Source organism: Bombina bombina, chromosome 8 (assembly GCF_027579735.1).
Source record: "Bombina bombina isolate aBomBom1 chromosome 8, aBomBom1.pri, whole genome shotgun sequence".
In the NCBI taxonomy this organism is placed as follows: Eukaryota; Metazoa; Chordata; class Amphibia; order Anura; family Bombinatoridae; genus Bombina; species Bombina bombina.
Genome location: NC_069506.1, coordinates 140,203,827 through 140,228,230, shown reverse-complemented (window position 1 = coordinate 140,228,230; position 24,404 = coordinate 140,203,827). Strand labels below are relative to the sequence as shown.

Sequence of the window (24,404 nt, the reverse complement as noted above, 5' to 3'; positions counted from 1 at the left end):
CCGAATCCGAAAACCCACGCTTTGATAGAATCAAGTGTTCAATCTCCAAGCAGTCAGCCTCAGAGAAATTAGGTTTGGATGGTTGAAAGGACCCTGAATTAGAAGGTATTGCCTCAGAGGTAGAGACCATGGTGGACAGGACGACATGTCCACTAGGTCTGCATACCAGGTCCTGCGTGGCCACGCAGGCGCTATCAGAATCACCGATGCTCTCTCCTGTTTGATCCTGGCAATCAGTAGAGGTAGCAACGGAAAAGGTGGAAACACATAAGCTATGTTGAAAACCCAAGGGGCTGCAAGTGCATCTACCAGCACCGCTCCTGGGTCCCTTGACCTGGATCCATAACGAGGAAGCTTGGCGTTCTGGCGAGATGCCATAAGATCCAGATCCGGTTTGCCCCAACGGCGAATCAGTTGAGCAAATACCTCCGGGTGTAGTTCCCACTCCCCCGGATGAAAAGTCTGGCGACTTAGAAAATCCGCTTCCCAGTTCTCCACACCTGGGATGTAGATCGCTGACAGGTGGCAAGAGTGTGACTCTGCCCAGCGAATTATCTTCGAGACTTCCAACATCGCTAAGGAACTCCTGGTTCCCCCTTGATGATTGATGTAAGCCACAGTCGTGATGTTGTCCGACTGAAACCTGATGAACCTCAGTGTTGCTAACTGAGGCCAAGCTAGAAGAGCATTGAATATTGCTCTTAATTCTAGAATGTTGATTGGTAGGAGTTTCTCCTCCTGAGTCCACGATCCCTGAGCCTTCAGGGAGTTCCAGATTGCCCCCAGCCTAGAAGGCTGGCATCTGTTGTTACAATCGTCCAATCTGGTCTGCGAAAGGTCATTCCTTCGGACAGATGAACCCGTGACAACCACCAGAGAAGAGAATCTCTGTTCTCCTGGTCCAGATTTAGCAAAGGAGACAGATCTGAGTAATCCCCGTTCCACTGACTTAGCATGCATAGTTGCAGCGGTCTGAGATGCAGGCGCGCAAATGGCACTATGTCCATTGCCGCGACCATCAAGCCGATTACTTCCATACACTGAGCTACTGATGGGCTTGGAATGGAGTGAAGGGCACGGCAAGCATTGAGAATCTTTGATAACCTGGACTCCGTCAGGTAAATCTTCATCTCTACAGAATCTATAAGAGTCCCTAGAAAAGGAACCCTTGTGAGCGGTAACAGAGAACTCTTTTCCACGTTCACTTTCCACCCATGCGACCTCAGAAATGCTAGAACTATCTCTGTATGAGACTTTGCATTTTGAAAACTTGACGCTTGAATCAGAATGTCGTCTAGGTACGGAGCCACCGCTATGCCTCGTGGTCTTAGTACCGCCAGAAGTGAGCCCAGAACCTTTGTAAAAATTCTCGGGGCCGTAGCTAACCCGAAGGGAAGAGCTACAAACTGGTAATGCCTGTCTAGAAAGGCAAATCTTAGGTACCGATAATGATCTTTTTGAATCGGTATGTGAAGGTAGGCATCCTTTAAGTCCACTGTGGTCATATATTGACCCTCTTGGATCATGGGCAGGATGGTCCGAATGGTTTCCATCTTGAACGATGGAACCCTTAGGAATTTGTTTAAGATTTTTAAGTCTAAGATTGGTCTGAAGGTTCCCTCTTTTCTGGGAACCACAAATAGATTTGAGTAAAACCCTAGTCCTCGTTCCGTTCGCGGAACTGGGTGGATCACTCCCATCACTAAGAGGTCTTGTACACATTGTAGAAATGCCTCTTTCTTTACTAGGTTTGTTGATAACCTTGACAGATGAAACCTCCCTTGTGGAGGAGAAGTTTTGAAATCCAGAAGGTATCCCTGAGATATAATCTCCAACGTCCAGGGATCCTGTACATCTCTTGCCCAGGCCTGGGCGAAGAGAGAAAGTCTGCCCCCCACTAGATCCGTCTCCGGAGAGGGGGCCCTGTCTTCATGCTGTCTTAGGGGTGGAAGTAGGCTTTCTGGCCTGCTTGCCCTTGTTCCATGACTGGTTGCCTTTCCAACCCTGTCTGTAACGAGCAGTAGTTCCTTCCTGTTTTGGAGCGGAGGAAGTTGATGCTGCTCCTGCCTTGAAGTTACGAAAGGCACGAAAATTAGACTGTTTGGCCTTTGATTTGGCCCTGTCCTGAGGAAGGGTGTGGCCCTTACCTCCCGTAATGTCAGCAATAATTTCCTTCAAGCCGGGCCCGAATAAGGTCTGCCCTTTGAAAGGAATGTTAAGTAGTTTAGACTTAGAAGTTACATCTGCTGACCAGGATTTAAGCCATAGCGCCCTGCGCGCCTGTATGGCGAATCCGGAATTTTTAGCCGTAAGTTTGGTTAAATGCACTACGGCATCCGAAACAAACGCATTAGCCAGTTTAAGTGTTCTAACTTTGCTCAAAGTCTCATCCAATGGTGCTGTGCGAATCGCCTCTTCCAGAGACTCAAACCAGAATGCCGCTGCAGCCGTGACAGGCGCAATGCATGCAAGAGGCTGCAATATAAAACCTTGTTGAACAAACATTTTCTTAAGGTAACCCTCTAATTTTTTATCCATTGGATCTGAGAAAGCACAGCTATCCTCCACCGGGATAGTGGTACGCTTGGCTAAAGTAGAAACTGCTCCCTCCACCTTAGGGACCGTCTGCCATAAGTCTCGTGTGGTGGCGTCTATAGGGAACATTTTTCTAAATATCGGAGGAGGGGAAAAGGGCACACCGGGTCTATCCCACTCCTTACTAATAATTTCTGTAAGCCTTTTTGGTATAGGAAAAAACATAATTTATGCTTACCTGATAAATTCCTTTCTTCTGTAGTGTGATCAGTCCACGGGTCATCATTACTTCTGGGATATTACTCCTCCCCAACAGGAAGTGCAAGAGGATTCACCCAGCAGAGCTGCATATAGCTCCTCCCCTCTACGTCACTCCCAGTCATTCGACCAAGGACCAACGAGAAAGGAAAAGCCAAGGGTGAAGTGGTGACTGGAGTATAAATTAAAAAATATTTACCTGCCTTAAAAACAGGGCGGGCTGTGGACTGATCACACTACAGAAGAAAGGAATTTATCAGGTAAGCATAAATTATGTTTTCTTCTGTTAAGTGTGATCAGTCCACGGGTCATCATTACTTCTGGGATACCAATACCAAAGCAAAAGTACACGGATGATGGGAGGGATAGGCAGGCTCTTTATACAGAAGGAACCACTGCCTGAAGAACCTTTCTCCCAAAAATAGCCTCCGATGAAGCAAAAGTGTCAAATTTGTAAAATTTGGAAAAAGTATGAAGCGAAGACCAAGTTGCAGCCTTGCAAATCTGTTCAACAGAGGCCTCATTCTTGAAGGCCCAAGTGGAAGCCACAGCTCTAGTAGAATGAGCTGTAATTCTTTCAGGAGGCTGCTGTCCAGCAGTCTCATAAGCTAAACGAATTATGCTACGAAGCCAAAAAGAAAGAGAGGTAGCGGAAGCCTTTTGACCTCTCCTCTGCCCAGAGTAAATGACAAACAGAGAAGACGTTTGTCGAAATTCCTTAGTTGCCTGTAAGTAAAATTTTAGAGCACGGACTACATCCAGGTTGTGCAGTAGACGTTCCTTCTTTGAAGAAGGATTTGGGCATAAAGAAGGAACAACAATCTCTTGATTGATATTCCTGTTAGTAACTACCTTAGGTAAGAACCCAGGTTTAGTACGCAGGACTACCTTATCCGAATGAAAAATCAAATAAGGAGAATCACAATGTAAGGCTGATAATTCAGAGACTCTTCGAGCCGAGGAAATAGCCATTAAAAATAGAACTTTCCAAGATAACAACTTGATATCAATGGAATGAAGGGGTTCAAACGGAACGCCCTGTAAAACATTAAGAACAAGGTTTAAACTCCATGGTGGAGCAACCGTTTTAAACACAGGCTTAATCCTGGTCAAAGCCTGACAAAAAGCCTGGACGTCAGGAACTTCTGACAGACGTTTGTGTAACAGAATGGACAGAGCTGAGATCTGTCCCTTTAATGAACTAGCAGATAAACCCTTTTCTAAACCTTCTTGTAGAAAAGACAATATCCTAGGAATCCTAACCTTACTCCAAGAGTAACCTTTGGATTCACACCAATATAGGTATTTACGCCATATCTTATGGTAAATCTTTCTGGTAACAGGTTTCCTAGCCTGTATTAAGGTATCAATAACTGACTCAGAAAACCCACGTCTTGATAAAATCAAGCGTTCAATTTCCAAGCAGTCAGCTTCAGAGAAGTTAGATTTTGATGTTTGAAGGGACCCTGTATCAGAAGGTCCTGTTTCAGAGGTAGAGACCAAGGTGGACAGGATGACATGTCCACCAGGTCTGCATACCAAGTCCTGCGTGGCCACGCAGGTGCTATTAGAATCACTGATGCTCTCTCTTGTTTGATTCTGGCAATCAATCGAGGAAGCAACGGGAAGGGTGGAAACACGTAAGCCATCCTGAAGTCCCAAGGTGCTGTCAGAGCATCTATCAGGACTGCTCCTGGATCCCTGGATCTGGACCCGTAACGAGGAAGCTTGGCGTTCTGTCGAGACGCCATGAGATCTATCTCTGGTTTGCCCCAACGTCGCAGTATTTGGGCAAAGACCTCCGGATGAAGTTCCCACTCCCCCGGATGAAAAGTCTGACGACTTAAGAAATCCGCCTCCCAGTTCTCCACTCCCGGGATGTGGATTGCTGACAGGTGGCAAGAGTGAGACTCTGCCCAGAGAATTATCTTTGATACTTCCATCATAGCTAGGGAGCTTCTTGTCCCTCCCTGATGGTTGATGTAAGCTACAGTCGTGATGTTGTCCGACTGAAACCTGATGAACCCCCGAGTTGTCAACTGGGGCCAAGCCAGGAGGGCATTGAGAACTGCTCTCAATTCCAGAATGTTTATTGGCAGGAGACTCTCCTCCTGACTCCATTGTCCCTGAGCCTTCAGAGAATTCCAGACGGCACCCCAACCTAGAAGGCTGGCGTCTGTTGTTACAATTGTCCAGTCTGGTCTGCTGAATGGCATCCCCCTGGACAGATGTGGCCGAGAAAGCCACCATAGAAGAGAATTTCTGGTCTCTTGATCCAGATTCAGAGAAGGGGATAAGTCTGAGTAATCCCCATTCCACTGACTTAGCATGCACAGTTGCAGTGGTCTGAGGTGTAAGCGTGCAAAGGGTACTATGTCCATTGCCGCTACCATTAAGCCGATTACCTCCATGCATTGAGCCACTGACGGGTGTTGAATGGAATGTAGGGCGCGGCAAGCACTTTGAAGTCTTGTTAGCCTGTCCTCTGTCAGGTAAATCTTCATTTCTACAGAATCTATAAGAGTCCCTAGGAAGGGAACTCTTGTGAGTGGAACGAGTGAACTTTTCTTTTCGTTCACCTTCCATCCATGTGACCTTAGAAATGCCAGCACTAACTCTGTATGAGACTTGGCAGTTTGAAAGCTTGAAGCTTGTATCAGAATGCCGTCTAGGTATGGAGCTACCGAGATTCCCCGCGGTCTTAGTACCGCCAGAAGAGCACCCAGAACCTTTGTGAAGATTCTTGGAGCTGTAGCCAATCCGAATGGAAGAGCCACAAACTGGTAATGCCTGTCTAGGAAGGCAAACCTTAGGTACCGATAATGATCTTTGTGAATCGGTATGTGAAGGTAAGCATCTTTTAAATCTACAGTGGTCATGTACTGACCCTCTTGGATCATAGGTAAAATTGTCCGAATAGTCTCCATCTTGAACGAAGGAACTCTTAGGAATTTGTTTAGGATCTTTAAGTCCAGGATTGGTCTGAAAGTTCCCTCTTTTTTGGGAACCACAAACAGATTTGAGTAAAACCCCTGTCCCTGTTCCGATCGTGGAACTGGATGGATTACTCCCATTAACAAGAGCTCTTGTACGCAGCGTAGAAACGCCTCTTTCTTTGTCTGGATTGTTGACAATCTTGACAGATGAAATCTCTCTCTTGGAGGAGAGTATTTGAAGTCCAGAAGGTATCCCTGAGATATTATCTCTAGCGCCCAGGGATCCTGGACATCTCTTGCCCAAGCCTGGGCGAAGAGAGAAAGTCTGCCCCCCACTAGATCCGATCCCGGATCGGGGGCCCTCAATTCATGCTGTTTTAGGGGCAGCAGCAGGTTTCCTGGCCTGCTTGCCCTTGTTCCAGGACTGGTTAGGTTTCCAGCCTTGTCTGTAGCGAGCAACAGCTCCTTCCTGTTTTGGTGCAGAGGAAGTTGATGCTGCTCCTGCTTTGAAATTACGAAAGGAACGAAAATTAGACTGTCTAGCCTTAACTTTGGCTTTGTCCTGAGGCAGGGCATGGCCTTTACCTCCTGTAATGTCAGCGATAATCACTTTCAACCCGGGCCCGAATAAGGTCTGCCCTTTGAAAGGTATATTAAGCAATTTAGACTTAGAAGTAACATCAGCTGACCAGGATTTTAGCCACAGCGCCCTGCGTGCCTGAATGGCGAATCCTGAATTCTTCGCCGTAAGTTTAGTAAGATGTACTACGGCCTCCGAAATGAATGAATTAGCTAGTTTAAGGACTCTAAGCCTGTCCGTAATGTCGTCCAGAGTAGCTGAACCAATGTTCTCTTCCAGAGACTCAATCCAGAATGCCGCTGCAGCCGTGATCGGCGCAATGCATGCAAGGGGTTGCAATATAAAACCTTGTTGAACAAACATTTTCTTAAGGTAACCCTCTAACTTTTTATCCATTGGATCTGAAAAAGCACAGCTATCCTCCACCGGGATAGTGGTACGCTTAGCTAAGGTAGAAACTGCTCCCTCCACCTTAGGGACCGTTTGCCATAAGTCCCTTGTGGTGGCGTCTATTGGAAACATTTTTCTAAATATCGGAGGGGGTGAGAACGGCACACCGGGTCTATCCCACTCCTTAGTAACAATTTCAGTAAGTCTCTTAGGTATAGGAAAAACCTCAGTACTCGTCGGTACCGCAAAATATTTATCCAACCTACACATTTTCTCTGGTATTGCAACTGTGTTACAATCATTCAGAGCCGCTAACACCTCCCCTAGTAATACACGGAGGTTTTCCAGTTTAAATTTAAAATTTGAAATATCTGAATCCAGTCTGTTTGGATCAGAACCGTCACCCACAGAATGAAGTTCTCCGTCCTCATGTTCTGCCACCTGTGACGCAGTGTCTGACATGGCCCTAATATTATCAGCGCACTCTGTTCTCACCCCAGAGTGATCACGCTTACCTCTTAGTTCTGGTAATTTAGCCAAAACCTCAGTCATAACAGTAGCCATATCCTGTAATGTGATTTGTAATGGCCGCCCAGATGTACTCGGCGCTACAATATCACGCACCTCCCTCTGAGCGGGAGATGTAGGTACTGACACGTGAGGCGAGTTAGTCGGCATAACTCTCCCCTCGTTGTTTGGTGAAATTTGTTCAATTTGTACAGATTGACTTTTATTTAAAGTAGCATCAATACAGTTAGTACATAAATTTCTATTGGGCTCCACTTTGGCATTGCAACAAATGACACAGGTATCATCCTCTGAATCAGACATGTTTAACACACTAGCAAATAAACTTGCAACTTGGAAATACAATTCAATTAGAATAATATTAAAACGTACTGTGCCTTTAAGAAGCACAGAAGATCTATGACAGTTGAAAATTAATAAATTGAAACAGTTATAGCCTCAATCCTTGTAAACAACACAACTTTAGCAAAGGTTTAATCCCATTAGCAAAGATAACAAATTCTGAAAGCAGGAAACAAATTACAGAATAAACGTTTTTTATCTCAGTCAAACTACAATTCTCACAGCTCTGCTGAGAGAAATTACCTCCCTCAAAATAAGTTTTGAAGACCCCTGAGCTCTGTAGAGATGAACCGGATCATGCAGGGAATACAATGAGTTGCTGACTGAAATATTTGATGCGTAGTAAAAGCGCCAAAAAACGGCCCCTCCCCCTCACACACAGCAGTGAGGGAGAACAGAAACTGTCAGAAAACAGATTAAGCAACTGCCAAGTGGAAAAATAGTGCCCAAACATTTATTCACTCAGTACCTCAGTAAATGAAAACGATTTTACATTCCAGCAAAAACGTTAAACATAATCTCTAGTTATTAAACAGCTTTATGTATTTCTTACAGTGTAATTCTAGTGAAGTACCATTCCCCAGAATACTGAAGTGTAAAGTATACATACATGACATTATATCGGTATGGCAGGATTTTCTCATCAATTCCATTATCAGAAAATAAAAACTGCTACATACCTCTATGCAGATTCATCTGCCCGCTGTCCCCTGATCTGAAGTTTACCTCTCCTCAGATGGCCGAGAAAAAGCAATATGATCTTAACTACTCCGGCTAAAATCATAACAAAAACTCTGGTAGATTCTTCTTCAAACTCTGCCAGAGAGATAATAACACACTCCGGTGCTATTTTAAAATAACAAACTCTTGATTGAAGATAAAACTAAGTATAATCACCATAGTCCTCTCACACATCCTATCTAGTTGTTGGGTGCAAGAGAATGACTGGGAGTGACGTAGAGGGGAGGAGCTATATGCAGCTCTGCTGGGTGAATCCTCTTGCACTTCCTGTTGGGGAGGAGTAATATCCCAGAAGTAATGATGACCCGTGGACTGATCACACTTAACAGAAGAAACATCAGTACACACCGGTACCGCATAGTATCTATCCAACCTACATAATTTCTCTGGGATTGCCACCGTGTCGCAATCATTCAGAGCCGCTAACACCTCCCCTAGTAATACGCGGAGGTTCTCAAGCTTAAATTTAAAATTTGAAATTTCTGAATCCGGTCTCCCCGGATCAGAACCGTCACCGACAGAATGAAGCTCACCGTCCTCATGTTCTGCAAATTGTGACGCAGTATCAGACATGGCTCTCGTGTCATCAGCGCGCTCTGTCCTCAACCCAGAGCTATCGCGCTTGCCTCTTAATTCGGGCATATTGTATAATACTTCTTTCATAACATTAGCCATATCATTTAAAGTGATTTGTAAGGGCCTTGATGTACTTGGCGCCTCAATCTTACGCACCTCCCGAGCGGGAGACGTAGGTACTGACACGTGAGGAGAGTTAGACGGCATAACTTCCCCCTCGTTGTCTGGTGATAATTTCTTTATCGGTACAGATTGACTTTTATTCAAAGTAATATCAATACAATTGGTACACATATTTCTATTGGGCTCCACATCGGCTTTTGAACATAATGAACAAGCAGATTCCTCTGTATCAGACATGTTTAAACAGACTAGCAATGAAGCTAGCAAGCTTGGAAATCACCTTCAATAAGTTTACAAGCAATATAAAAAACGCTGCAGCGCTTTTAAAAATATAGTTGAATAAAAAAGGAAAACTAATTCAGTTATAGTCAACAATTCTTAACGAGAAAAGTATTAATTAGCAGAGGATAGCACCCATTAGCAAAAGGATGATTAACCCCTCAATACCCAAAAAAGGATATCAAATTAAGATTTAACGCTTTTATCACAGTCAAACACACTGTCACAGATCTGCTGTGACTGATTACCTCCCTCAAAAACGAATTTTGAAGACCCCTGAGCTCTCTAGAGACGTCCTGGATCAAGGAGGAAGAAACAGGAAGACTGTGCTAGAATTTTAACTGCGGAACAAGGCGCTAAAACAAGGTCCCTCCCACTCATATTACAACAGTGGGAGACCTGATATAACTGTTTCTATGCAGAAAATACGTTAGCCATGTGGAAAAAAATCATGCCCAAAAAGATTTATCACCAAAGTACCTCACAAAACGAATAACATGCCAGTAAACGTTTTAAAAACAACATTTTGAATGTCATGCAAAGTTATCACTAAGCCTGCTACCAGTCGCTTCCACCGCAGATAAGGCTTAAACATTATTTCAGTATTAACAGTATTTTCTCAGTCAAATTCTAGTCCCTAGAAAATAACTCAACTGCGCATACATTTATCAGCCTGATACCAGTCGCTACTACTGCATTTAAGGCTGTACTTACATAATATGGGTAACAGCAGTATTTTCTTAGTCAATTCCATTCCCAGAAAAACAGAATTTATGTTTACCTGATAAATTTCTTTCTCCAACGGTGTGTCCGGTCCACGGCGTCATCCTTACTTGTGGGATATTCTCTTCCCCAACAGGAAATGGCAAAGAGCCCAGCAAAGCTGGTCACATGATCCCTCCTAGGCTCCGCCTACCCCAGTCATTCGACCGACGTTAAGGAGGAATATTTGCATAGGAGAAACCATATGGTACCGTGGTGACTGTAGTTAAAGAAAATAAAATATCAGACCTGATTAAAAAAACCAGGGCGGGCCGTGGACCGGACACACCGTTGGAGAAAGAAATTTATCAGGTAAACATAAATTCTGTTTTCTCCAACATAGGTGTGTCCGGTCCACGGCGTCATCCTTACTTGTGGGAACCAATACCAAAGCTTTAGGACACGGATGAAGGGAGGGAGCAAATCAGGTCACCTAAATGGAAGGCACCACGGCTTGCAAAACCTTTCTCCCAAAAATAGCCTCAGAAGAAGCAAAAGTATCAAACTTGTAAAATTTGGTAAAAGTGTGCAGTGAAGACCAAGTCGCTGCCCTACATATCTGATCAACAGAAGCCTCGTTCTTGAAGGCCCATGTGGAAGCCACAGCCCTAGTGGAATGAGCTGTGATTCTTTCGGGAGGCTGCCGTCCGGCAGTCTCGTAAGCCAATCTGATGATGCTTTTAATCCAAAAAGAGAGAGAGGTAGAAGTTGCTTTTTGACCTCTCCTTTTACCTGAATAAACAACAAACAAGGAAGATGTTTGTCTAAAATCCTTTGTAGCATCTAAATAGAATTTTAGAGCGCGAACAACATCCAAATTGTGCAACAAACGTTCCTTCTTTGAAACTGGTTTTGGACACAGAGAAGGTACGATAATCTCCTGGTTAATGTTTTTGTTAGAAACAACTTTTGGAAGAAAACCAGGTTTAGTACGTAAAACCACCTTATCTGCATGGAACACCAGATAAGGAGGAGAACACTGCAGAGCAGATAATTCTGAGACTCTTCTAGCAGAAGAAATCGCAACTAAAAACAAAACTTTCCAAGATAATAACTTAATATCAACGGAATGTAAGGGTTCAAACGGAACCCCCTGAAGAACTGAAAGAACTAAATTGAGACTCCAAGGAGGAGTCAAAGGTTTGTAAACAGGCTTGATTCTAACCAGAGCCTGAACAAAGGCTTGAACATCTGGCACAGCTGCCAGCTTTTTGTGAAGTAATACCGACAAGGCAGAAATCTGTCCCTTCAGGGAACTTGCAGATAATCCTTTTTCCAATCCTTCTTGAAGGAAGGATAGAATCCTAGGAATCTTAACCTTGTCCCAAGGGAATCCTTTAGATTCACACCAACAGATATATTTTTTCCAAATCTTGTGGTAAATCTTTCTAGTCACAGGCTTTCTGGCCTGAACAAGAGTATCGATCACAGAATCTGAGAATCCTCGCTTCGATAAAATCAAGCGTTCAATCTCCAAGCAGTCAGCTGGAGTGAAACCAGATTCGGATGTTCGAACGGACCCTGAACAAGAAGGTCTCGTCTCAAAGGTAGCTTCCAAGGTGGAGCCGATGACATATTCACCAGATCTGCATACCAAGTCCTGCGTGGCCACGCAGGAGCTATCAAGATCACCGACGCCCTCTCCTGCTTGATCCTGGCTATCAGCCTGGGGATGAGAGGAAATGGCGGGAACACATAAGCTAGTTTGAAGGTCCAAGGTGCTACTAGTGCATCCACTAGAGCCGCCTTGGGGTCCCTGGATCTGGCCCCGTAGCAAGGAACTTTGAAGTTCTGACGAGAGGCCATCAGATCCATGTCTGGAATGCCCCACAGGTGAGTGACTTGGGCAAAGATTTCCGGATGGAGTTCCCACTCCCCCGGATGCAATGTCTGACGACTCAGAAAATCCGCTTCCCAATTTTCCACTCCTGGGATGTGGATAGCAGACAGGTGGCAGGAGTGAGACTCCGCCCAAAGAATAATTTTGGTTACTTCTTCCATCGCTAGGGAACTCCTTGTTCCCCCCTGATGGTTGATGTACGCAACAGTCGTCATGTTGTCTGATTGAAACCGTATGAACCTGGTCCTCGCAAGCTGGGGCCAGGCCTGGAGAGCATTGAATATCGCTCTCAGTTCCAGAATATTTATCGGTAGAAGAGATTCTTCCCGAGACCAAAGACCCTGAGCTTTCAGGGATCCCCAGACCGCGCCCCAGCCTATCAGACTGGCGTCGGTCGTGACAATGACCCACTCTGGTCTGTGGAACATCATCCCTTGAGACAGATTGTCCAGGGACAGCCACCAACGGAGTGAGTCTCTGGTCCTCTGATTTACTTGTATCTTCGGAGACAAGTCTGTATAGTCCCCATTCCACTGACTGAGCATGCACAGTTGTAATGGTCTTAGATGAATGCGTGCAAAAGGAACTATGTCCATCGCCGCCACCATCAACCCGATCACTTCCATGCACTGAGCTATGGAAGGAAGAGGAACGGAATGAAGTATCCGACAAGAGTCCAGAAGCTTTGTTTTTCTGGCCTCTGTTAGAAAGATCCTCATTTCTAAGGAGTCTATAATTGTTCCCAAGAAGGGAACCCTTGTTGACGGGGATAGAGAACTCTTTTCCACGTTCACTTTCCAGCCGTGAGATCTGAGAAAGGCCAGGACAATGTCCGTGTGAGCCTTTGCTTGAGGAAGGGACGACGCTTGAATCAGAATGTCGTCCAGGTAAGGTACTACTGCAATGCCCCTTGGTCTTAGCACCGCTAGAAGGGACCCTAGTACCTTTGTGAAAATCCTTGGAGCAGTGGCTAATCCGAAAGGAAGCGCCACGAACTGGTAATGTTTGTCCAGGAATGCAAACCTTAGGAACCGATGATGTTCCTTGTGGATAGGAATATGTAGATACGCATCCTTTAAATCCACCGTGGTCATGAATTGACCTTCCTGGATGGAAGGAAGGATAGTTCGAATGGTTTCCATCTTGAACGATGGGACCTTGAGAAATTTGTTTAAGATCTTGAGATCTAGGATTGGTCTGAACGTTCCCTCTTTTTTGGGAACTATGAACAGATTGGAGTAGAACCCCATCCCTTGTTCTCTTAATGGAACAGGATGAATCACTCCCATTTTTAACAGGTCTTCTACACAATGTAAGAACGCCTGTCTTTTTATGTGGTCTGAAGACAACTGCGACCTGTGGAACCTCCCCCTTGGGGGAAGTCCCTTGAATTCCAGAAGATAACCCTGGGAGACTATTTCTAGCGCCCAAGGATCCAGAACATCTCTTGCCCAAGCCTGAGCGAAGAGAGAGAGTCTGCCCCCCACCAGATCCGGTCCCGGATCGGGGGCCAATATTTCATGCTGTCTTGGTAGCAGTGGCAGGTTTCTTGGCCTGCTTTCCCTTGTTCCAGCCTTGCATTGGTCTCCAAGCTGGCTTGGCCTGAGCAGTATTACCCTCTTGCTTAGAGGACGTAGCACCTTGGGCTGGTCCGTTTTTACGAAAGGGACGAAAATTAGGTCTATTTTTTGCCTTGAAAGGCCGATCCTGAGGAAGGGCGTGGCCTTTACCCCCAGTGATATCAGAGATAATCTCTTTCAAGTCAGGACCAAACAACGTTTTCCCCTTGAAAGGAATGTTTAGTAGCTTGTTCTTGGAAGACGCATCAGCCGACCAAGATTTCAACCAAAGCGCTCTGCGCGCCACAATAGCAAACCCAGAGTTCTTAGCCGCTAACTTAGCCAATTGCAAAGAGGCGTCTAGAGTGAAAGAATTAGCCAATTTGAGAGCATTGATTCTGTCCATAATCTCCTCATAAGGAGGAGAGTCACTATCGAGCACCTTAAGCAGTTCATCAAACCAGAAATATGCGGCAGTAGTGACAGGGACAATGCATGAAATGGGTTGTAGAAGGTAACCCTGCTGAACAAACATCTTTTTAAGCAAACCTTCTAATTTTTTATCCATAGGATCTTTGAAAGCACAACTATCCTCTATGGGAATAGTGGTGCGTTTGTTTAAAGTAGAAACCGCTCCCTCGACCTTGGGGACTGACTGCCATAAGTCCTTTCTGGGGTCGACCATAGGAAACAATTTTTTAAATATGGGGGGAGGGACGAAAGGAATACCGGGCCTTTCCCATTCTTTATTAACAATGTCCGCCACCCGCTTGGGTATAGGAAAAGCTTCTGGGAGCCCCGGCACCTCTAGAAACTTGTCCATTTTACATAGTTTCTCTGGGATGACTAAATTTTCACAATCATCCAGAGTGGATAATACCTCCTTAAGCAAAATGCGGAGATGTTCCAATTTAAATTTAAATGTAATCACATCAGATTCAGCCTGCTGAGAAATGTTCCCTAAATCAGTAATTTCTCCCTCAGACAAAACCTCCCTGGCCCCCTCAGATTGGGTTAGGGGCCCTTCAGAGATATTAATATCAGCGTCGTCATGCTCTTCAGTAACTAAAACAGAGCAGCCACGCTTACGCTGACAAGGGTTCATTTTGGCTAAAATGTTTTTGACAGAATTATCCATTACAGCCGTTAATTGTTGCATAGTAAGGAGTATTGGCGCGCTAGATGTACTAGGGGCCTCCTGAGTGGGCAAGACTCGTGTAGACGAAGGAGGGAATGATGCAGTACCATGCTTACTCCCCTCACTTGAGGAATCATCTTGGGCATCATTGTCATTATCACATAAATCACATTTATTTAAATGAATAGGAATTCTGGCTTCCCCACATTCAGAACACAGTCTATCTGGTAGGTCAGACATGTTAAACAGGCATAAACTTGATCAGAAAGTACAAAAAACGTTTTAAAATAAAACCGTTACTGTCACTTTAAATTTTAAACTGAACACACTTTATTACTGCAATTGCGAAAAAACATGAAGGAATTGTTGAAAATATTGCACACCAATTTTGGAAGCTTTAACCCTTAAAATAACGGAACCGGAGCCGTTTTAAGCTTTAAACCCCTTTACAGTCCCTGGTATCTGCTTTGCTGAGACCCAACCAAACCCAAAGGGGAATACGATACCAAATGACGCCTTCAGAAGTCTTTTATAAGTATCAGAGCTCCTCTCACATGCGACTGCATGCCATGCCTCTCAAAAACAAGTGCGCAACACCGGCGCGAAAATGAGACTCTGCCTATGCTTTGGGAAAGCCCCTAAAGAATAAGGTGTCTAAAACAGTGCCTGCCGATATTATTATATCAAAATACCCAGATAAAATGATTCCTCAAGGCTAAATATGTGTTAATAATCAATCGATTTAGCCCAGAAAAAGTCTACAGTTTAAATAAGCCCTTGTGAAGCCCTTATTTACAATCGTAATAAACATGGCTTACCGGATCCCATAGGGAAAATGACAGCTTCCAGCATTACATCGTCTTGTTAGAATGTGTCATACCTCAAGCAGCAAGGGACTGCAAACTGTTCCCCCAACTGAAGTTAATTGCTCTCAACAGTCCTGTGTGGAACAGCCATGGATTTTAGTTACGGTTGCTAAAATCATTTTCCTCATACAAACAGAATTCTTCATCTCTTTTCTGTTTCTGAGTAAATAGTACGTACCAGCACTATTTGAAAATAACAAACTCTTGATTGAATAATGAAAAAACTACAGTTAAACACTAAAAAACTCTAAGCCATCTCCGTGGAGATGTTGCCTGTACAACGGCAAAGAGAATGACTGGGGTAGGCGGAGCCTAGGAGGGATCATGTGACCAGCTTTGCTGGGCTCTTTGCCATTTCCTGTTGGGGAAGAGAATATCCCACAAGTAAGGATGACGCCGTGGACCGGACACACCTATGTTGGAGAAATAATGTACTGCACATACCTCATTTGCGGGGGACCCCGCATGCTATTCCCCTCTTTCTGAAGTTACCCTACTCCTCAAAATGTCGAGAACAGCCAGCGGATCTTAGTTACGTCTGCTAAGATCATAGAAAAACGCAGGCACATTCTTCTCCAAATACTGCCTGAGATACAAAAAACGGCACACTCCGGTGTCATTTTAAAATAAAACTTTTGATTGAAGAATAATTAAGTAAAAACTGCAACTCCTCTCGCGACCTCCTTCTTTGTTGAGAGTTGCAAGAGAATGACTGGGTATGACATGTGAGGGAGGAGCTATATAGCAGCTCTGCTTGGGTGATCCTCTTGCAACTTCCTGTTGGGAAGGAGAATATATCCCATAAGTAATGGATGACCCGTGGACTGAACACACTTAACAAGAGAAATCCGCCTCCCAGTTGTCTACTCTTGGGATGTGAATCGCAGATAGATGGCAGGAGTGATCCTCCGCCCATTTGATAATCTTGGATACTTCCTTCATCGCTAGGGAACTCTTTGTTCCCCCCTGATGATTGATGTACGCTACAGTCGTGATGTTGTCCGACTGAAATCTGATGAATTTGGCCTCTGCTAGTTGAGGCCACGCCTGGAGCGTGTTGAATATCGCTCTCAGCTCCAAAATGTTTATCGGGAGAAGAGATTCTTCCCGAGACCATAGTCCCTGAGCCTTCAGGGAGTTCCAGACCGCACCCCAGCCTACCAGACTGGCATCGGTCGTGACAATGATCCACTCCGGTCTGCTGAAACTCATTCCCTGAGACAGGTGATCTTGAGACAACCACCAGAGAAGAGAGTCTCTGGTTTTTTGGTCCATTTGAATTTGAGGAGATAAATCTGCGTAATCTCCATTCCACTGCTTGAGCATGCACAGTTGCAGTGGTCTGAGATGTATTCGGGCGAAAGGGACTACGTCCATAGCCGCAACCATTAAACCAATTACTTCCATGCACTGAGCCACGGAAGGCAGAGGAATGGAATGAAGAACTCGGCAAGTATTCAACAGTTTTGACTTTCTGACCTCTGTCAGAAAGATTCTCATTTCTACCGAGTCTATTAATGTTCCCAGAAAGGGAACCCTTGTGAGCGGGGACAGAGAACTCTTTTCTACGTTCACCTTCCACCCGTGAGACCTCAGAACGATGTCCGTATGAGCCTTGGCTCTGTGAAAGGATGACGCCTGTATTAATATGTCGTCTAGGTAAGGTGCTACTGCAATGCCCCGCGGTCTTAGTACCGCCAGAAGGGACCCTAGAACCTTTGTGAAAATTCTGGGAGCGGTGGCCAACCCGAAAGGGCGGGCCACAAACTGGTAATGTTTGTCCAGAAAGGCAAACCTTAGGAACTGATGGTGATCTTTGTGGATAGGTATATGTAGGTACGCATCCTTTAGATCCACGGTAGCCATATATTGACCTTCCTGGATCATCGGCAAGATTGTCCGAATGGTTTCCATCTTGAAAGACGGAACTCTGAGGAATTTGTTTAGAATTTTTAGATCCAGGATTGGCCTGAAAGTTCCTTCATTTTTGGGAACTACGAACAGGTTTAAGTAAAAGCCCAGTCCTTGTTCTGCAATTGGAACTGGGTGTATCACTCCCATTTTTAGTAGATCTTCTACACAGCGTAAGAACGCCTGTTTCTTTGTTTGGTCTGAAGACAAACGAGAAATGTGGAACCTTCCCCTTGGGGGAGAGTCCTTGAATTCTAGAAGATACCCCTGAGCAACTATTTCTAATGCCCAGGGATCCGGAACATCTCTTGCCCAAGCCTGAGCAAAGAGAGAAAGTCTGCCCCCCACCAGATCCGATCCCGGATCGGGGGCTACCCCTTCATGCTGTCTTGGTAGCAGGAGCAGGCTTCTTGGCCTGTTTACCCTTATTCCAGCCCTGCAAGGGTTTCCAGGTTGCCCTGGGCTGGGAAGCGTTATCTTGCTTTGCGGTAGCAGAGGTTGCAGCAGGTCTGCTCCTGAAGTTGCGAAAGGAGCGAAAATTAGCCTTGTTTTTGGCCTTAAACGGCCTATCTTGTGGAAGGGCATGGCCCTTGCCTCCAGTGATATCTGAAATAATTTCTTTCAGCTCTGGGCCAAAAAGGGTTTTCCCCTTGAAGGGAATATTTAACAGTTTTGTTTTGGACGACACATCCGGCGACCATGATTTGAGCCAAAGCGCTCGTCGCGCCATGATGGCAAAACCTGAGTTTTTCGCCGCTAGTTTAGCTAATCGGAAAGCGGCATCAGTGATAAAAGAATTAGCCAGCTTTAAAGCGTGAATTCTATCCATGACCTCATCGTATGAAGTCTCCCTCTGGAGCGACTCCTCCAGGGCCTCGAACCAAAAAGCCGCTTCAGTAGTTACTGGGATAATGCAGGCAATTGGTTGAAGGAGAAAACCTTGCTGAACAAAAATTTGCTTCAGCAATCCTTCTAATTTTTTATCCATAGGATCTTTTAAAGCACAACTGTCCTCTATTGGTATAGTTGTATGCTTAGCCAGTGTTGAAACAGCCCCCTCTACCTTAGGGACCGTCTGCCACGCGTCCCGCCTGGGGTCGTTTATGGGGAACATTTTCTTAAAGATAGGTGGGGGAACAAAGGGTACACCTGGTCTCTCCCACTCCCTAGTCACTATATCCGCCACCCTCTTTGGGATCGGAAATGCCTCAGTGTATACAGGGACCTCTAAATATCTGTCCATTTTACACAATTTTTCAGGGACCACCATGAGGTCACAATCATCCAGCGTAGCTAAAACCTTAAGCAGGACGCGGAGGTGTTCCAGCTTAAATTTAAACGCTAAGGAATCTGACTCTGCCTGCTGAGAAACTTTTCCTGTGTCAGAAATTTCTCCCTCAGACAGCCCTTCCCTCACTGCTACCTCTGAGTTTTGTGAGGGTACTACAGATAAATTATCCAAAGCTTCAGATTGCTCATCCTCTGTATTTAAAACTGAGCTATCGTGCTTTCTTGGAAAAACTGGCAGTTTGGATTAAAATGCTGCAAGGGAATTATCCATTACTGCTGCCAATTGCTGTAAAGTAATAGGGGTAAATGCGCTAGAGGTACTAGGCATCGCTTGAGCGGGCGTAACTGGTGTAGACACATGGGGGGAGGAAGAAGGACTATCCTCATTACCCTCCGTTAAGGAATCATCTTGGGCAGCATTTTTAATCGTCACTGGATGATCTTTAAAATGCTTAGATTTTATTGCACACTTTAAACATAAATGCAATGGGGGTACTGCCATGGCTTTTGAACATAAAGAACAAGGTCTATCTGAAGGCTCAGACATGTTTGACAGACTCAGACAACACTAAAATATTGAAAAAAATATTTTTTGAAAAAACGTTACTGTCTCTTTAAATAATAAAAAGGCACACACCTTTTAACCAAATCATCAAAAAACATCCGATCTTGATGAAATTTTCACCACATGATCCTAATGCCTTGAAATGATTGCACACAAGTTTTCAAATCGTTTAACCCCTTAATGCCCAAACCGGAGCAAAATTAAGTAAATACCCGGTTTAACCCACTACAGTACTATGCCACAGTCTTTGCTGTGGCTTTACCTTCCTTTAGGGTTATTTGCAGGTGTAAATTAAGCCTCCCTGAAGTCCTCCTGTACTCTAAAGGCTCTGCACATGAAGCTGCGTGGAGCTGTGTTGCAAATCAACTGCGCAATTGAGGCGCGAAAATGAGGCCCCCTCCTTCCTTCTCAAGAGTTATGGGGCCTTTCTGAGTCAGATTAGCTGTCTTATAAAATGCCAGGCGTAAAAAAATCCCCAAAAAGTGTTTTCAACGTTTAAAAACGCTTAATAAATATAAGATTACCTTAATAAAGTAATCGATTTAGCCCATCACAGTGTCTACCAGTATTTAAGGCCTTAACTGAAGCCATCATTCTATACGGTGTCTCAGAAAATGGCTTACCTTCCCTCATGGGATTTCTGTCAGTCTTCTAGCACTACCAAGTCTTGTTAGAAATAAATGACTGAGCATACCTTAAGCAGTATAAGCCTGCAAACTGTTCCCCCCAACTGAAGTTCTCCGGTACTCAACAGTCCTGTGTGGGAACAGCCATGGATTTTAGTTACAACATGCTAAAATCTTTTTCCTCTCAGCAGAAATCTTCATCATTTTCTGCCTCAGAGTAAATAGTACAAACCGGCACTATTTTAAAATAACAAACTCTTGGTTGAAGAAATAAAACTACAAATCTAACACCACATACTCTTTACCACACCCGTGGAGATGCTACTTGTTAGAGCGGCAAAGAGAATGACTGGGGGGGCGGAGCCTGAGGGGAGCTATATGGACAGCTTTGCTGTGTGCTCTCTTTGCCACTTCCTGTAGGGATTGAGAATATCCCACAAGTAAGGATGAATCCGTGGACTGAATACACCAAGTAAGAGAAATGTAATTACCTTAACTGGGGCAAAGGTGACCTATAACAGTGCCATGTTTAAAATCATTGAACTCTTTAGTACATACCATTGTACTATCAACGTTTACCTACGAAGATTTGTGCTGGATTTTATGCACCTGTTAGCAGCGGGTGTGGCTGAGACGCCTGAATTCAATTACTAGGGTTGTACACATACTTTTGGCCATATAGTGTGACTCTAAATTAGAATAAGGGACAATTTAATCATTAATTTTGTTTTTTACATGATCAAAAAAACAAACAAAAAAAACACTCACCTCCCCATTGAGATAAAGCATGTCAAACGCATAAACACACACTTGCACTTTAATCTCTGAGGCATCCACATCCTAAAAACAGATAGGTATTAGATGTGATTTTAGACAATTATGAATATTTTATTATAAATGATGTGCAACTAATATATCATTAATGCATGTAGTGATAAAATAATAATTTAGGATTATCTTTATAAAAAAATAAATAAAAAAAAAAATCATGCCCCATGCATATGAAATAGTTTGAAAATATTTATTTTCCCGTAAATTTTTTTTATTTAAATTGAAACTTAACAGTCGTATATGTTTATATCTTGCTAATGTTCAATTCCTACAGCTCTACTAGTGGAGAACGGGCATAAAGCCTCTCTTGCTTTTCTTTGATCTCTTCTGTAAATTATGGGTATATACCTGCAAATCAATCAGGAGTACACAGCTCAAATCTATGTGAGCCCACACTGAGGTCAGTGGAAAGCAATGGAGACATAATGTCTTTGGCATACACAAAACAACAAATTAAAGTGATGTCTGTTAAGAGACATATATATATTAATTTGTAGGGTATCAGAAATATTAAAAAAATGCAAACTTGACTTTACATAGGTTCCCAGGAGCAATTTCTGCTTCATCTGGCTAAGAAAAGGAAACTGTCCTGGTAGAATGAACTTTTAGTCTGAGTAGTACTGGTACCTTCATTAATCTCAGGTGCAAAGCCTGTATTACTTGAGTAAATAAAACTAGGTCTATACACAGAGTCCAGAACTGTCACTCCTAGTAAAATCTGCCGCCTGCTGAGATAGTCGACCTAGCAAATGCTTTTTCCTTGCAGATAGAACACTAACATCTAGAGAATGTTTTTCAAGTTACAGCAGAATTAGTCTAATTTCTTTTTCGTGCACTGTCTTGCTGAATCTTTTTCAGTACATTTTCTTTTCTTTCATGATTCAGATAGAACATACAAATTTTAAACAAATTTGCAATGTACTTCAAATATCAGATTTGCTTCCTTCTCTTATGCTTGGTTAAAAAGCATACCTAGGTAGGCTTGGGAGCAGCAGCGCATTACTGGGAGCTAGATGCGGATTGGTGTCTGCACATATGCTTTTTGACAATGGCTGGCCCAATATGTTCTGCTGAGAACAAAGGGTAATTTCACCTCCTACCTTTTAGGAATTAAAACCTAGCTTAGGTCTACAAAGTTTAGTCCATAAGCCTAGAGGCATGCCTTTATCTTGTTGGTGAGTTGTTTACATTGTCACTTAATAAACAATTAGCAGTTTTACATTATAAAATGTGGTGTAAAACTACTGCCGTCAGTTTAAAGGGACAGTACACTGTAAAATTATTTTTCCATTAATGTATTTAAAATGACTTGTTATACCAACTGCAGAGAATAAAATATTTGAGAAATTGCATTTTCAGGTTTGTGTATATGAAGTAGCTGGTTTTGTGTTTGAAACCACAGCCTATTACAATGGGTTGAACTTAAAGGTAATATCAGATCTCATTATGTTATTACTTTGTGTACACAGACTTGCTTCCTATTCTTATATTTGTCTGGAACACCAAAGCTCAATACATAGAGAGAACAATAGAATTTTTGAGACACTGAGAGTGTAACGTCTGCTGGCTGTGTTTACATAGGCTTGTAAATAGCATATACTCCAGCATCGAAACAATCAGTATAGGTGGCTATACCACAGACTAAATAAGCTATTTCAAATTCTGAAATAGAAGTAAAGAAGCTACTTGTAACCAATTTAATAAACTCTAGCAGGTAAAAAGGATCAGTGGGAATAATTTAAAGGGGAGAAAATGTTTGGGTGAACTGTCCCTTTAATTCATACAACATTCAAATATACTTGAAATATGTGCCTACATTAAGTAATGGAAATAGTATACAGAAATATATATGCTTTGTAACGCTTGTGAAGTACTACCAAATTGCTGTTTTATATTCTATGAAAGGAATGAGTCAAAATGCAATGCAGGGTAACTAAAACAAAGAATCACACAAAACCTTTCTCTTTCTTGTTGTGAGTACTTGAAAAGGCTGGATCTGCTTCTTCTCTGGGTCCCAAGCTACAGCCTCTGTATCAAGAATACAGGATTTCACACTTTCTTTCTTTATCTTAAGGAAAGAAAAAAAAGAAAAAAGTATTTGAAACCACAATCAAAAACGGATTAAGACAGTACAAATACTAAAAACATTTTTAAAGTACATCTCAAAAAAGTCTAAAGTGCATTTTTATCCGCTAATTTCAGAGAGAAAATTTGCTCAAAAACAGAATTTATGCTTACCTGATAAATTACTTTCTCTTGCGGTGTATCCAGTCCATGGATTCATCCTTTACTTGTGGGATATTCTCATTCCCTACAGGAAGTGGCAAAGAGAGCACACAGCAGAGCTGTTCATATAGCTCCCCCTCTAGCTCCACCCCCCAGTCATTCGACCAAAGGTTAGGAAGAAAAAGGAGAAACCATAGGGTGCAGTGGTGACTGTAGTTTAAACAAAAATTTTTTACCTGACTTAAATGCCAGGGCGGGCCGTGGACTGGATACACCGCAAGAGAAAGTAATTTATCAGGTAAGCATAAATTCTGTTTTCTCTTGCAAGGTGTATCCAGTCCACGGATTCATCCTTTACTTGTGGGATACCAATACCAAAGCTTTAGGATACGGATGAAGGGAGGGAACAAGACAGGTACCTTTAAACGGAAGGCACCACTGCTTGCAAAACCTTTCTCCCAAAAATAGCCTCCGAAGAAGCAAAAGTATCGAATTTGGAAAATTTGGAAAAAGTATGCAGTGAAGACCAAGTCGCTGCCTTACAAATCTGTTCAACAGAAGCCTCATTTTTGAAAGCCCATGTGGAAGCCACTGCTCTAGTAGAATGAGCAGCAATTGTTTCAGGAGGTTGCTGGCCAGCAGTCTCATAGGCCAAACGGATGATGCTTTTCATCCGGTTTTTTTCTGACCTCTCCTCTTACCAGAATAGATAACAAACAAGGAGGATGTTTGTCTGAAATCCTTACTTGCTTGTAAATAGAACTTTAAAGCACGAACTACATCAAGATTGTGTAACAGACGTTCCTTCTTCGAAGAAGGATTAGGACACAGAGAAGGAACAACTATTTCCTGGTTAATATTCTTGTTAGAAACAACTTTAGGAAGAAAACCAGGCTTGGTACGCAAAACTACCTTATCTGCGTGGAACACCAGGTAAGGTGAATCACAATGTAAGGCAGATAATTCTGAAACTCTTAGAGCAGAAGAGATAGCTACCAAAAACAAAACTTTCCAAGATAACAGCTTAATGTCTATGGAATATAAAGGTTCAAACGGAACCCCTTGAAGAGCTGAAAGAACTAGATTTAGACTCCATGGCGGAGCCACAGGTTTATAGACAGGCTTGATTCTGACTAAAGCCTGAGCAAACGCTTGAACGTCTGGTACCTCTGCCAGACGCTTGTGTAAAAGGATAGACAGAGCAGATATCTGTCCCTTTAAGGAACTAGCTGACAATCCTTTCTCCAATCCTTCTTGGAGAAAAGACAATATCCTGGGAATCCTAATCTTACTCCATGAGTAACCCTTGGATTCACACCAACCCCGATATTTCCGCCATATCTTATGGTAGATTTTCCTGGTGACAGGCTTTCTAGCCTGAATCAGAGTATCTATAACTGATTATAACCACATTTTGATAGAATTAAGCGTTCAAATCTGCATAATCCCCATTCCACTGTTTGAGCATGCATAGTTGCAGTGGTCTGAAGTGTATCCAAACA

General features: G+C 43.4%; 1 protein-coding gene across 1 annotated transcript in view; it reads right to left on the bottom strand.

The window, feature by feature from the left end:
• Positions 1–24,404, bottom strand: part of LOC128638893 (DNA ligase 1) — a gene marked incomplete in the record, with an annotated part of 517,030 nt that overhangs the window by 169,193 nt on the left and 323,433 nt on the right. Inside the window, 2 exon segments of the mRNA XM_053691021.1 lie at positions 20,614–20,685; positions 22,634–22,744. Of these exon segments, the coding sequence (XP_053546996.1) occupies positions 20,614–20,685; positions 22,634–22,744 (183 nt within the window).